Source organism: Lepisosteus oculatus, chromosome 11 (assembly GCF_040954835.1).
Source record: "Lepisosteus oculatus isolate fLepOcu1 chromosome 11, fLepOcu1.hap2, whole genome shotgun sequence".
Classification (NCBI taxonomy): domain Eukaryota; kingdom Metazoa; phylum Chordata; class Actinopteri; order Semionotiformes; family Lepisosteidae; genus Lepisosteus; species Lepisosteus oculatus.
This window is the reverse complement of record NC_090706.1, coordinates 33,348,559-33,362,985: the sequence shown is the minus strand read 5'-3', so window position 1 is coordinate 33,362,985 and position 14,427 is coordinate 33,348,559. Positions and strand designations below refer to the sequence as shown.

The following is a 14,427-nucleotide window of genomic DNA, read 5'->3' as shown; positions in this document are numbered from 1 at the left end:
TTCTGGGGAGCACATTCTGCTGTGCTCTTGAGATCTAACATGCAATAACGCTTAGCATGGAAATGCAGAATGCAGGCTGCCTTACTTAGCTGCTGTGAAAGAAAGCTCGAAATAGCATTGAGTTTACCAGAAGGAAAAGTAGAAGCATTGATATGACATAATCCCTTCTGAAACTAAAAATTGCATCACCAACAGAAATAAATCACAGATATTCTAATGCAAGATAGCAAGGATAAGACATTCTCCAGCTTTTACTGTAGTTGGCCATTTTACTGAAATGAACAGAGGAGCATCTGCTATGCACAAATTAATGGTGAGAGTGGAAAAATATCTATTAGCTGCAATTTGTGTCCAAGAAAGCAGTCTAGGGGGGAAAAAAATTGATTGTTATTATAAACTGTTGGTGTTTTCTCTTTGTTGTTGATTAGAGACTACTAAATATACAAAGTTGGCATATTGATAGTGAAGGTAGTTGTGATGTTTCCATATGTATATATGTGTGCAGATGAAGGAAGGGAATTTATAACATATGCAACTGAAACATTATTAATATTTTTTTCTCGTATTCTGTATCTGTATTTTCAGAACTCTGAGCTTTGTCTCCAGAATGTAAGACTTTATAGAGGGCGCCATCTTGTGGCTGATATGCCACAGCACAATAATTTATTTTCTGGTAATCTTCAGATGAAAAGCAAGTTCCGAATCTAATTAAAATGGTATATTAATAAAAACAAACATAATAGAAAAATACAAGATATTATAATAAAAATGACAGATTTGATTTATACTATATTTTATTGCAGATAAAAAAGAAAACAATTACTTTGTAATTCTTTCAATTTTGCTTTAATGTTTATTCTACTCTAAATGGAATTTTCATCTTACCACTACCCCAAATCTATAGGCTATCTGAATCTTTATTGCAAAATGAAGTTGGTTGTGACAAGATCTGAGATAAGTATGTCACCTTAACACCAAATTTAGCGTTTTTGTTGCAAAGTCTTTTTTCTCATTCTACATAACACTGGGCTGTAATTAACACTGGAGTTGGGGTTCTGGTGGATCTAAAGCTAAAGTTAGAAATATCAATAAACCTTGCATTAAATTAGCACTAGAATAAAGTGGATATTATTTGGATTGCTAGCTTCAAACTTTGGCGCTTTGAGGTACTGACACTTAGGCCTACTACCAAATCTACTTCAAATATAGGTTAATTAAAAAAAAATTAAGGTAAGAATAAATTATAACTCAAGCTATATAAATAATTCAATTAAAGGATTAAAATGTTAACTAGAAATAAATACCACTATGTTTTACTCCGAAGTAATGTGTTGGTCTTTAATGTACCAATTCTACTTACAGTACTTGAAAGAGAAGTAGTATTAAAACAGCATTAAAACAGGAGTTTCAGGTTTATGTAAAACTTGGATTTAGAAAACCAAGATTTCTAAAATTTTTAACTCCAAGTAGAAATTTGTTCATTTTGTGCTATGGTTGTGTTTTAAAATCCGAAGTTAAGAGATTGATTTTAGTCTCCATCTTCACAACTGACCTACTCTATTTTGGGTTCTTGCTTTGAGTCACATTTGTCACTCAAACGTCAGTTCTGTATTGATTTATAGGGTTGATACCACAACCCTATAAAAGACAAGAGTTAGGGTTTTGGCAGAGATATAGATAAGGTTGTAAATATGAATAAACTTTTACTTCAGTTAGTGTTATGATAGTCTTTTCCATACTTAAGACAGTGTGAGACCCAGATGGATCTTAACACCAAACATTACAGTGGGGCAAATATATCTATGACAAAGGCAAACCCACAAAAGTGTCTGCTAGTAATATACAGTAGCTCTTAAGCTACTTACTCCTAGTAAATGTTTTTGTTAATGTTTTTGTTTTTTTTTTTTCAGTTAGGTTTTAATCTATCATAGATTTGCTGGAAAGCACAATGATTTCATTTCAATTTCCAAAAGTGTGCATGAAACCGTTATTCATCAACTTCAAAAGAACTTCTTAGCAATTCAGACTCTGGACTAGTAGTAATTATTTTTACAACATACAATGTATGACATTGAAATATGAGATCTAGGGAATGATGGATGTATTCTGCAAATAAGTAGAAAACTCGAAGTAGTAGTTGCTTCACTATTAATTATTTTGGGTTGCCTGAATTAGGAAAAGCAACTGTAAAACTTAATTCTTCATTGCCTATTTTTGGCTATTAACATCTGGTTTGGGAGCTTGGACTTATTTAGGGTGCACAGCTTTAAGGCATCATTTCAGCTTTTCAGAACAGTGCATAGGACACAATACACAGTACCTTGGAGGCCAATTAAAATTGTCATCTTTTCACAGTCCACTACATTCCAGGTAGCATTTGGAGCTTCACTGCCCTTAGACAAAGTAATCTAGAAAACATTTCATGTGTCATAAACATTCAACATTAAAAAATGACTAAACAGTGACCTGGGCTGCACACTGGCACAGTGGTTAGCATTGCTGCCATGCAGTACTGGGGCCCGGGATTCAATTCTGGACCTGGGGTGTTATCTGCATGGGGTTTGTATGTTCTCCACATGTTTATGTGGGTTTCCTCTGGGTGTTCCAGTTTTCTCCCACAGTCCAAAAACATATGAATAGCTTGTCTTGAGGGAAATGTCTTGAGGGTCTTGTGTGAGTGTGATCATGTTTGTTCTTGTCGTTCAAGTACTGTAGGTAGCTGCGTCAGCATGCGTGGGCTGCAAAGGAACAAGTAAAGGGTTATTCTATGCTGAAAAGAGAAGAAAGGAAACACAACGTTTTGGCTGTGGAGCATTCTTCGAGGGTCTAACTGAAGAAGATTCCACAGCCAAAACGTTGTTTCCTTTCTTCTCTTTTCAGCATGGAATAAACATTTTACTTGTTTGTGCTTGGTGTCTTTCTGCCCTTCGATGGACTTGCATCCCACCCAGGGTGTATGCTGCCTTGTACCTGTTGCTTACCAGGATAGGCTCTGGCTCTCTTAGAAAATGGACGGATGAATGAACTGGGACCTTTTTAGTACTTTGGGGTTAGCTTACACAATATTGTGTGTTTTTTTCCTATTTAGGATTTTCCATGACACATGCTTAGTCCTGTTTAAAATAAATACAAGGAGAATGTAATGTCCTGCTTTCCCTCAGTCCTTAAGAATTTGTGGAGTAAATTTCAATCAAAACTAGATGATGAGATCTTGAACCTTTGAAATAAGATTTATTGTGCTATATGTTCTTGTAGAGCACCTTATTGTTCATGAGGAAGAGGTTTCCACTCTCATTACATGTTGATGTGAGTGACTCATCCTAAATCAGTAACCCAGATAGATTTAGTGATGTAATGTCTAGGAGACATATTTATGAAAGCTTTTAGATGAGCTCTATACTCTTAGGTGCTAACTCTACATGGTATTGATGGAAACCAACAAACAAGATACTTTGATCTGTTGCAGATGAAAAATGAAAAAGAGATTTTGTTCAGTTTGCTGTATATGTTCTTCAAAGCAACACCAATGAGCTGTCTCATTTCTGTACAGTATTTGTAATTTTTATATTTCATTCTATATTCATGTCTACTTCTTGTTCCCATTTGTGATAAAAAATATTTTTAAAGGAATTATTCTTACTCCATTTGTTTTGTAAACAGAAGTGATTATTAACATGTTTTACCTTTGGAAGCATATCATTCGTCACTTATGCTAAAGCTTTAGTGCCAAAGCAAAATAAAATCTATGGTGTGTGCTTTAGTTTGTATTTAGTTTTGTTTTGTATGTTTTTCCATTGGATGTAGCATATAATTTACCTTTTCTTCCACCTTAAAGTGTCCTTTCTCTTTCTTTCAGCGAGGAACAAGTGGCTTCCTTCAGACCCACAGATCATATCAGAGGGGCTGTATGCCATTGCAGTAGTCCTTAGCTTCTCCAGAATAGCTTATATCCTGCCAGCGAATGAGAGCTTTGGCCCCCTGCAGATCTCTCTTGGCCGGACAGTGAAGGACATCTTCAAATTCATGGTCATCTTCATTATGGTGTTTGTGGCCTTCATGATCGGAATGTTTAATCTGTACTCCTACTACCTGGGTGCAAAATACAATCCTGCCTTCACAACGTGAGTTAGCTTGACCTACTCTTCACGATAAGAGCTGGGAGGCTTTTGGTTAAGAACAGGTCTTGATGCAGGAAAGCGGTAGTTTAAGACAATGCCTTTGGTTTTAATATAGTATTTAAAATGACCAACCCTTTTTTACCTACCTTATTATAAATGCCTCTTTTTGATAATCTTGTTTTAATGAATTTGATGAAGTACGGTAAATGTTAACATATAGCATGGGTAATTATTTAGGAATCTCTTAATTATCTCTCCAGTAGAACCTGTTGTAAAATGCATCAGAAGCCATATATTCATCAAGTCTATTGCCTTTGAAAACCACAGAAACCTTAGAATCCATAATGCCTTTTATAGCAGCTTTATTGCAGTTTATGCATACTCTCACCCAAAACAGTAGAACATGAAACTTTTAAAAGTCAATTGAAAAATTAACACACTGTGATTATGTTAGAGAATGCAATTTTAGGCTAAAATATATTAATGTGGTTATTGCAGAGCCTAAAAACAAGTAAAACCTGAGGACTATAAGTGTTAAAATGTTGATTTACATTGATTGGCAATACATGATTTTAAATTGGAGGGAATAATGTACATATTTTAATTCCAGAATTAGACAGAGAAGCTGACTATTCCTGAAATGTATGAGTGTTTTTGTCAGCTCTAATTTTGTCTTTGATTCATCTTGTAGAGACATATGTATCCATGCATTTATTTCAACTGCTGAAGCAATGTCAAGAGCCAGGAAATGTTTCCCTGGCAGGGAGCCTAATTGTGGTTTCCCTTTACATCTGGCACACACTCCTAAGATGCCTTAGTGCTTAGTGAGTTCTTAAGGATGTTAATTGGTGAATAGTAAATTTAAAATGATTATTTAAGTGCTCATCTACATTAGTGGGATATTTTATTTACAGAGAAAAAATGGATTAGAAACACTTTGACAATCTGTAGTGTTTTCACAGTACTTCCAGTAGAGGACAGTGTAGTACTTGAAGTTTGACAATCTGCAAGCATTTGTGCTCCTGATTTTGTTGATTACATATTTTTTTAGCTGTGAACTAAAAATAACATTGAGAAAAAAGATGGGTGTCAATTGCCTCAAAATGTAACAAATATTTTAATTTATTCATAAAAATATACAATCATAAATCAATTCTCAGTTCTCACTTATGCTGGCTTCTTATCAAAAGCGAGATATAGCTTGGCAATATTTGAACAGATTGCAGCAAATAATTAGCTCTTCAGGGAAGGTGGAGTGAAACCCAGCATTGCGTGACAGTCTAAGACAGGGATGGCTATTCCTGGATCTCACATTCTGCAGTTGTGCAGAGTTTATAGGTGTCAACAGACAAAAATAATATCAACTAAGAAATATTTGGTTCAATTAGAGAATTAAGACATTGATCATTATGAAAACCAGAAGACAGGCAACAAGACAGTCTCTAGTCCTGTCTTGTGTGGACCTAGGAAACTTATTACAATAGTTTAAGAATTTAGAATTCTTCTTAATATCCAATGGGAATATATAGCTGAGGACTCTGATTAATGATACATGATGAGAAAAAAAATCAATTAATGCTTCTGATCCTTTGTATCATCAGTTCCTGGGAATTTGTAAAAATTGATGTTTTCTGCATAATATTGTTTTCTCATTGCATCATCTATCTCCATAACTTGTATCTATTGTATATAGGCTGTGACAGAAGCTCTTAGCTATGAATTGGCACTTAGATCCTTTATTATGAGAAAGAAATATTTCATAGGAAGAGCAGTGTAATTTAAAAGTGAGTGCAAATCTTTGAATGCAAATGAAAATCCTTTGAGCAATATTGAGAGATATAATAAGGGAATGTTTTAGGGATATAAGAAATCTCTAAAATTAGATTAATAATTAATTATATCTGTTTGTTTTTAATCAGATATTGTTAGTACAAGGAGAATGAGCAATATGTGATATGATTATGGAATCTCCCCTACCTAATCTGGATATGAAGGTTATGTGCTTTGAATAATTGAGTTTAACAAAAACTGGATCTTATTTCCAAGGATTTTCGGCTGGTATAAAGTTTGGTAATAAGAGATTTTTTGTATTGAGAAATGAAATTGGAATGAACATAGATTGAACATGAATCGTGCATGTTGGATTTTATCTTGATGTCCATGCAATATTCTTGATTCTCCTCTTGAGAGAAGACTCAGGAATTTGCAATTTGTTGATAGTAACATAGAATAATGACTAAAAATTATAAATTTTAAATACGAAGAAAGATCAAATAAAACAAAAACAATGGTGATTTACTGTATCAATTAACATGTCTGTGGCTATACAAAGATACCAGCAGTATTATTGGTGGAAAATCCCAAATAGAGAACTTACAAAGAAATTGGTTTATAAATTATTCAAATCATTATTGCAATCGGCTTCTCCTCCTGTGACTGAACCCATTTGAAATACCCTGTGTTGGTATAATAATGAATAATTGTTAGTGCAGTATTGTTAACAACGTGGTAACAGTGATTCTATAGGGATAAGTATCATTTTTACTTGTTTCTAATTTTAACTTGAATGGGTCAAAAGTACTTTCAGGGGACCATAATTACTCCTATATTTTAAATGGCTGATGTACAATGTTATTGGTTAGGAGCAATAGTGCAGTGCAGACATTAAATTGGAGATTAACATTTAAAATAAAATCCCTATGATGGAACCCTGTAGAGGTACTGAAAAATTCAATGTTTTAATATTTTATAGATTGGCCAATACCGGTGTATGAAATAAAAAGATGAGTCTTTTCTCGCCTTTTAGGCAGTACAGATATAATTTAGTTTGCTCATTTCAAAATCTGGAACAAAAGAGGTGAGTCATAATCTATTCTCAGGGGTTTTGGCTTCAGTACTTTGTGTGTGACAGGCCCAATTTGGAAAGAAATTGCTGAACATATATTCCTTAACCGTGACAGTGCCTAAACCAAGAACACTTAAAACTTTCTTGATGATGCGCAAACAAAACACGATTTTGATCACCAGGCCAAAAATGATGCCCTGCTAGTGTCAAAATATTGTGTTGTTAAATAAAACCTAAAAGGGAATAGTTTTGTGTGCCGATTTAACCATAATAATTTTGGATTTAGTTTGTATTTTGTTTTGACGATAGAAAAATGACCTGCAATGACCTACACCACTGCAAATGACTATTCCAATGCAAGGCTTTAAAGCTGTTATAGCCAATATCTTTAATTATCATTATAGCCAGTTTCCTTCCCTAATCCAAGTCTTGATGTTTTTGTTTCTATTCTGCACATTTCATCTCATGAACAACACAGAAATACATCAGGACCTCAGATCTGTCTGCATATAAGTACACACACTTAGTATAACCTAAACTATTTTTGTTATTATAGTTATAGTTATTGTTATTCCTATAAAAAAAAGTCTTAATTGTCATTCAATGTTTGTTAAACAACACTGTAAGAGAATAACATCTAAAAAATGTGGGGGAAAAGATGGCAGCCTTACCCTGAGCACTTTTTAAGTGCCTGTGAATATTAAGAAGGCAGATGATTACAGTTAGCTAATGATTAAAAATCAAATTTACACATACTTTCTCATGGTAAAACATTTAAAGAGTGGTTTATTAGTTGTATGTTTAGTATTAGATCTATTCGTTCAATTTGTTTAAAACTCTAATACAACATAACATTTGGTACTTCTAATACAAATGAAGTGCTTCCTTGTAATTAAATCCTGTATAATTATACTGTATATCATAGAAATTAACAATGATGATGATGACGACAAGTTATTAGAACTTAGTAGTTTAAGTTTTTAAATTCCTGAAAAATTGCCTGCGTATATAAGCTCATGTATATGTGTATGAATCTCACATAAAGGCCAGATACAGGAACTAACCAAATGATAAGGAGCTTAAGTCTGTAATAAGATCCGTTACTTTTTTTCAAAGTCAGCCCAAGCATAAAACCTTAAATGTAAATTTAGTGTTCAGATTGGCTTGAAAACATTATTCTATGAAGAATGTACGTACAGTATATGATCAGGATTTTCAAACAGTGCAATTGTTCCGTCATTATCATTAACTCATTGTGTGCTTTAATTTCAAACAAATGTTGCAATTTAACTTTTTTAGGTAGCAGCCATAAAAAGAATAGAATTCATTTTCTTGTGGCTTTTCACAACTTATTTTTCATCTGATTTTTTGTTTTATTTGCAGTGTCGAAGAAAGCTTTAAGACTCTTTTCTGGTCCATCTTCGGTTTGTCTGAGGTGATCTCTGTAGTTCTTAAGTATGACCACAAATTCATAGAGAACATAGGCTATGTTCTTTATGGTGTCTACAATGTTACTATGGTGGTGGTGCTCCTCAACATGTTGATTGCCATGATCAATAATTCCTACCAGGAGATTGAGGTGAGACAGATACCAAGCGTACTGCTTCTAAATATTAAGTTTCTTATTGAATTGACATATACAGTAAACTGCTTTCCTATTGTCTTTTGATTAAATCAAGAATAAACTGCACTTAAGCTATGATTTTTGTGGGATGAAAGGGAATTGCAAAATATAGGTTTGTGTCTAATGCTTTCTTTCAGTAGAGATTTTGCTCCAACTCTGCAACTTGGAAGTAAATAATTGCTAGGAACAGTAATTTTCTACCTGGGGCCTGAGCTATTCTGAATGAATCATGCTGCTGAATGATTTATTTTGCAGTAAAAGCAACTGTCAATCAATTTGTAATTACAGATTCTTTGTATAGACTGTATGAAAATTGTATGAATTATAATTAATTTTTTCATGCATTTGGTTTTCATAAACACTGTCTGCACCATTAAACAGTATGTATTGTTATAAGCTTTGTGGTCCCACACTGTCCTAAATTAAGTTATTACAGGGGTTTCCACAAGTAATCTTGTAGCTCCCTGTCCAGAAGGCTGTCTTTTTGCTTAGAAATAGAAGCTGGTTACAGTTTCCCCTGTTCACAGGAAGATGCCGATGTGGAATGGAAGTTTGCTCGTGCAAAACTTTGGCTATCATACTTTGATGAGGGAAGGACTTTGCCTGCCCCTTTTAACCTAGTGCCCAGTCCAAAATCATTCTACTATCTCATTCTCCACACCAAGTCCTGCCTCATCCGTCTCTGTAAGGCTAAAGCCAAGAAGTCTGACAGTGATGTGGAAATGGGAATGCTCAACTCCAAACCAAAGGTAAGAATGCAGCAGACTGTAATGCCAGCAGCTATATCACCCTGCAACTCACAAATGGCAACCCATTGAAGCTACAGAGGTGTGTGCCTGGTCAGTACCTGCATAGGAGACCTCCTAAGGTTGCTGCTGGAAGTGGTGTTAGTGGGGCCAGAAGGGGGCGCTCACCCTGCAGTCTTCGTGGGTCCTAACGCCCCATTATAGTGACGGGGACACTATACTGCAAAATTGTGCAATCCTTCGGATGAGACGTAAAACTGAGGTCCTGGCTCTCAATGGTCATAACAAAATCCCAGGGCATTCCTCAGAAAGAGTAGGGGTGTTACCCCAAATATGGCGTCCTAATAATTCCCATTTATGAATTAGCTTCATCACTCTGTTCTCCTCCTCACTGAAAGCTGATGTGTGGTGTAGTGTAGTGGCGCACTATAGCTGCCATTGCATAATCCAGGTGAGTGCTGCATATTGGTAGTGGTGGAGGGGAGTCCCCATTACCTGTAAAACGTTTTGAGTGGTGTGTCCAGAAAAGTGCTATATAAGTGTAAGTAATTGTGGGAAATACTGCAGTTTCTAGGTTCAAATCTGGCTCTCTGCTATTTGCATGGTCCCCCCTTGTTTGTCTAGGTATACTGCGCTTTCCTACCTCAGTCTGAATACATGCTGTCCAGGGCAACAGGTTGTCAAAGTTAACTCTGCAATGGATTGGTAACTACAGTATAATCTAGGATGATGTCCTTGTAGTTCTGTAGCTCGATTAGGCTTTCATTCTAATGATAAAGATGTTACTTAAAAAAATATTTGTATGTTCTTGAGATTACAATTCAAAAACTTTATTTTAAAAAGTTAAAATGTAGAGTGAGGAATCCCTCAGGGATACCTTGTACAAACTTCACTCTGGTAGTTTACTGTATGTACCCTAAGTGTATAATGTAGCTACAGTATGGTAATTTAAGAAAACACTAGGTATTTCATTTTCCTTGTTCTTTTTAAAGGCAATAATACAATTTTTCAGCAACTGTTTTTATTTTTTATCATATATCAGCCAGATCGATACAAATCAAGCTCAAGGACATTGGATAGCTTTGGTGTGAAAAAGCCTATTAAAAACCCAACCAGGTATCAGGTGAGTAATTCTGGAATGAATGCAGGAGTGAATCTGTCATCCATATTTTGACTGTATACCGGAATATTTTATACATGTACTTCTATACATGTACTTTTTGGCCCTTGGAAACAAAATTTATATGATGCTAAAACTACTAATAATTATATCGATGAGTTAACACAGCTTTGCACTTCACTGCTTTGAATGTACTATAAAGAAATAATGTACTGTAGGTAGTATTTGCTGCAAAAACTGTATTTTGTCTAGAGAAAGCATCATGCTGGGAGTGTCAGCTTAATCCCTTGAAGAAAACATTTTTGACATTAGATTTTACTTACTGCCTTTAAAAGCTTTTAAGTTTTACAAGCACAGACTAGGGAAGAGCAGAAGAGAATGGATTGTCAAAGTGTGTGTCTTGTTCAAGATGGCGTGAGGTTAGACTCCAGCCATGTAATGCTGTTTTCCTTCAAATGGTCTGTCTATCTTGGTGCATCTAACTTATATCCTCCTTGGCAGAAAATAATGAAGCGGCTCATTAAGCGTTATGTTCTGAAGGCTCAGGTTGATAGAGAGAATGACGAAGTCAATGAAGGTAAAATCATCCCATTAGTTCTATGTAAAATTTGCATTTACATGACTTTATCTCAGGGGCATATTTAAAGCTGAACACGTGCATGCTTGAAATACAAATTTGTCTTTGGCTTATGTTTCGATTATATGAAACGCTGTCATTTTATTCCGGGTACTCTATGAATCTTGAGAAAATCCCTTCTGCCTACAGCTGTTGTTATATTATTGTAAGAAAATTAATGTAATTTCTTGTTTGATAATGAGAACCAATCAGTATAGCTTTGTTTTTTTTTCATGAATCCATACAGTTAAATCTAATTTAGTGGAATTGATCATTCAGTTAAATGCTTACCTGTAATAATTCTGCCTATTAGACACAAGGAGAAAACAAAAGTAGTAATTTCTGTCTTGTATATTTACTAAATACATAAATGCACATGAAATACACTAATACATGAATGCATTAAAATCTAAAGTTAATATATAGTAAAAAAAAAACACATTCAAAATCTGTGACAGCAATGTGAGATGTCTGTCTGAATAAAAAGTCTGAAATAAAAGTGAAGTGTGAAATAAAAGTGAAGTGTTCCTGCCACCACAGAATATGTTGTTGTATTGCAGGTGAGCTGAAGGAGATAAAGCAGGATATCTCAAGCCTTCGCTATGAGCTGCTGGAGGAAAAATCCCAAGCCACTGGTGAACTCGCAGATCTCATCCAACAGCTTAGTGACAAATTTGGAAAGAACATGAAGAAACCCTGACTGGAATCAGCTCCAGGTTTTAAAGGAAATACTGTACAACAGACCTTTAAAACATAACCATGTCCGATCTGCAGGTACAGCACTCATAAGTGCCAAACATGACATCAAAAAACAGACATTCTGATGCGCCTTACGAAAACCCTTCTGTCTGAATGGATTCTGAGATTGGATGTGTGTGTGATTAAAAAAGGAAAGGGTTATAAAGACTTAGCACCTTTTTTTTTTCTGAGAAGCCCGAACCACATTGAAGGGACTGTTGGAGAATTGTCTTTCAATGATAGATTGATACTGGGCAAAAATGGTGTCAGTTTCATTTTTTTAACATTTTAGTAGGAGCTGGCAAAACCCAGCATATATTCCTTAAAAACATGTAAGCAGAGTGAGCACAAAAATGGGGTTAATAAAATATTTTGAATATAGTTTAAATTATAGCTTCCTTCATACCAGGACTGATCACACAACCAAGGAAATAAAAGTGTCACCCAATGAGAAAATAAAAACAACAAGGTCATTTTGAGGAGACACTCACCTTGAAAGTTCAGTTCACATTTCTTCGGAGCATACATTTCTATTGTGATAACTCTCTCATGCATCATCTGATGCCGCTGAAAAATAGTAAATATACAGCAAGGACACTTTTTCTATATTCCAATATATTTTTTTCACTAGAACAGAATTAATATGCACAGAAAAAAACATCCAAAATTCCTACAAAATTCCAGTCGTTAGAAGGTTCGTGGAAGAATCATAAAAGGCTGATCCGTAATGATTAAGCTGCTGCTTGTTTAAATTGCCTGATTGTTATGTCCAGGACGTGAAAGAATAATTCTAACTGTTTTATCATAAAAATCAAGTCTTTAAGAAACAGAAGAAAGAGAGAGCGAGACAAACACTGTGATAGCTCAATTTGTACAAAATTGTAAAGCTCTGAATAACTATGGAAGGTGAGAAGTTTTAAGAATTTAACATACAGTATACCAGTGTATGGACACCAGCCTCCAAATCGGCAGTCTAATTAACACCATTACCTTATGTGCCAAGATAACTTTTCTTCTTTTTGCCAATCTACAAAAATATTTTATCATTGTTCCTTATTATCTTTCTAAAGTATAATCTGTTCCCTTGACCTCATTTTCTCACATTTGGTGTAGTTGAAAATCTTCTTAATGCAGTCTTTTTGCACATGTCTGTGTTTGAATATGGATTTGTCCATGGCTGTCAGTTTATTTCTCTCAAACGCGTGATTGCTTTTTTAATATGAAATATGTACCATGAATCGAGGTTCGCTTGAAGCCACTTTTACCCCCATTTGCTCATGCTTCCCTGTACAATAAAAAAAGCTGAGGTTTCTAGCAGACTTTGTCTGAAATAATTTTTAACAGCAAATTCAAATCACTCTGCAAATTAATTATTCAGCTTTGTTTGAAACTCATCTCTAGTAAGACCAGTTGTCCAATTTCATTTTTACTTGTAAACAGCAGAAGGTGAAACACAAAAAATGTTTTTTTTTTATTCTTTATTCAAGGTGTGTCTAATTTACTTTTATCTTTTGTTCACATGGGACAGCAAACAGAATGAAAAGATAGTAAATCTTCATTTTCCAGATTTGCATTTATTTGATTCTTCACAGGATAAATGTAAATTCCAACAAAATAGTAACACATCTTATGTGAGATATTTTAGGTTTCTGCCAAGAATTTGTTTTATTTCAGAGAATTACTCATCTGGGAGAGTGTTCATTGTTCCAGGATGGTTCCAAAGTACAGTATGACAAAAAGTAATGTTTTCTTCAGCAGTCTCTCTTTGTTTTGCAGCATTCATCATGTCACTTTGGGTACTCAGTAGAGGTTGTGTGTGAGTATTTATGTTTCTATGTGTATACTATCTTTCCCCAAAATATTGTAGAAGATGGTATTTGCTAGCAGACATATTTGTAAAATATATACCATATACTCAGACCGAGATTAAACAGACTATTTTCTGATGCTGTATTTTTCTCTTAGATAAAAATAATATGCTGTTTCTAGTAACTTTAAATATATTGTGATATTTCTAATCAAAAGTTTAAAATCACATAATAAACGTTGGGTGACACAATGTTTCATTGGCTAGCATTGCTGCCTCACAACACTGGGATCCTGGGTTCAAGTCTGGACCCGGGATGCTATCTGCTTAGAGTTTATACATTCTCTCTGTCTTTGTGTGGATTTCCTCTGGTTTTCTCCCACTATCCGAAGACATACTGGTAGGTTTATCAGCTTCTGGGAACATTGGCCCTGGCATGAGTGTGTGTCTATTTGTTTCTGAGTGTGCCCACAATGGACTGGTGTCCTGTTCAGTCTGTATCCTGCCTTGTGCCCATTGCTTGCCAGGATCGAGTCTGATTCCCTGAAACACTTAATTGGATAAAGAGGTTAAACAACAGATAGATGGATAACAGACCTTCTTTTTAATTGCAGAATTATAACATCCTCTGTAGTTTACGTGTACTTTAGTGTTAAGAGTTAAAATGACTTCATATACTGTACGACCATGGAAAAAATGCTGTGTTTACCAGTCACAACTATCTCTTCACATTTCACTTGCCTGTTTCAGGAATGTCTTGTGGTGCTGTTCTCTTTTAAGAAAAGAAACAACATGCTCTAAAGCACATTGATA

The 14,427-nt window shown here is 34.8% G+C and overlaps 1 protein-coding gene across 1 annotated transcript in view; it reads left to right on the top strand.

Annotated features, from left to right (window-relative positions):
- Positions 1-13,773, top strand: part of LOC102689996 (short transient receptor potential channel 7) — a 41,687-nt gene extending 27,914 nt beyond the window's left edge. Inside the window, exons 7-12 of the mRNA XM_015349667.2 lie at positions 3,857-4,121; positions 8,347-8,542; positions 9,115-9,336; positions 10,376-10,456; positions 10,955-11,030; positions 11,630-13,773. Of these exons, the coding sequence (XP_015205153.1) occupies positions 3,857-4,121; positions 8,347-8,542; positions 9,115-9,336; positions 10,376-10,456; positions 10,955-11,030; positions 11,630-11,769 (980 nt within the window). The 3' untranslated portion in view covers positions 11,770-13,773. The remainder of the gene's footprint in view (positions 1-3,856; positions 4,122-8,346; positions 8,543-9,114; positions 9,337-10,375; positions 10,457-10,954; positions 11,031-11,629) is intronic.
- The last annotated feature ends 654 nt before the right edge of the window (positions 13,774-14,427 follow it).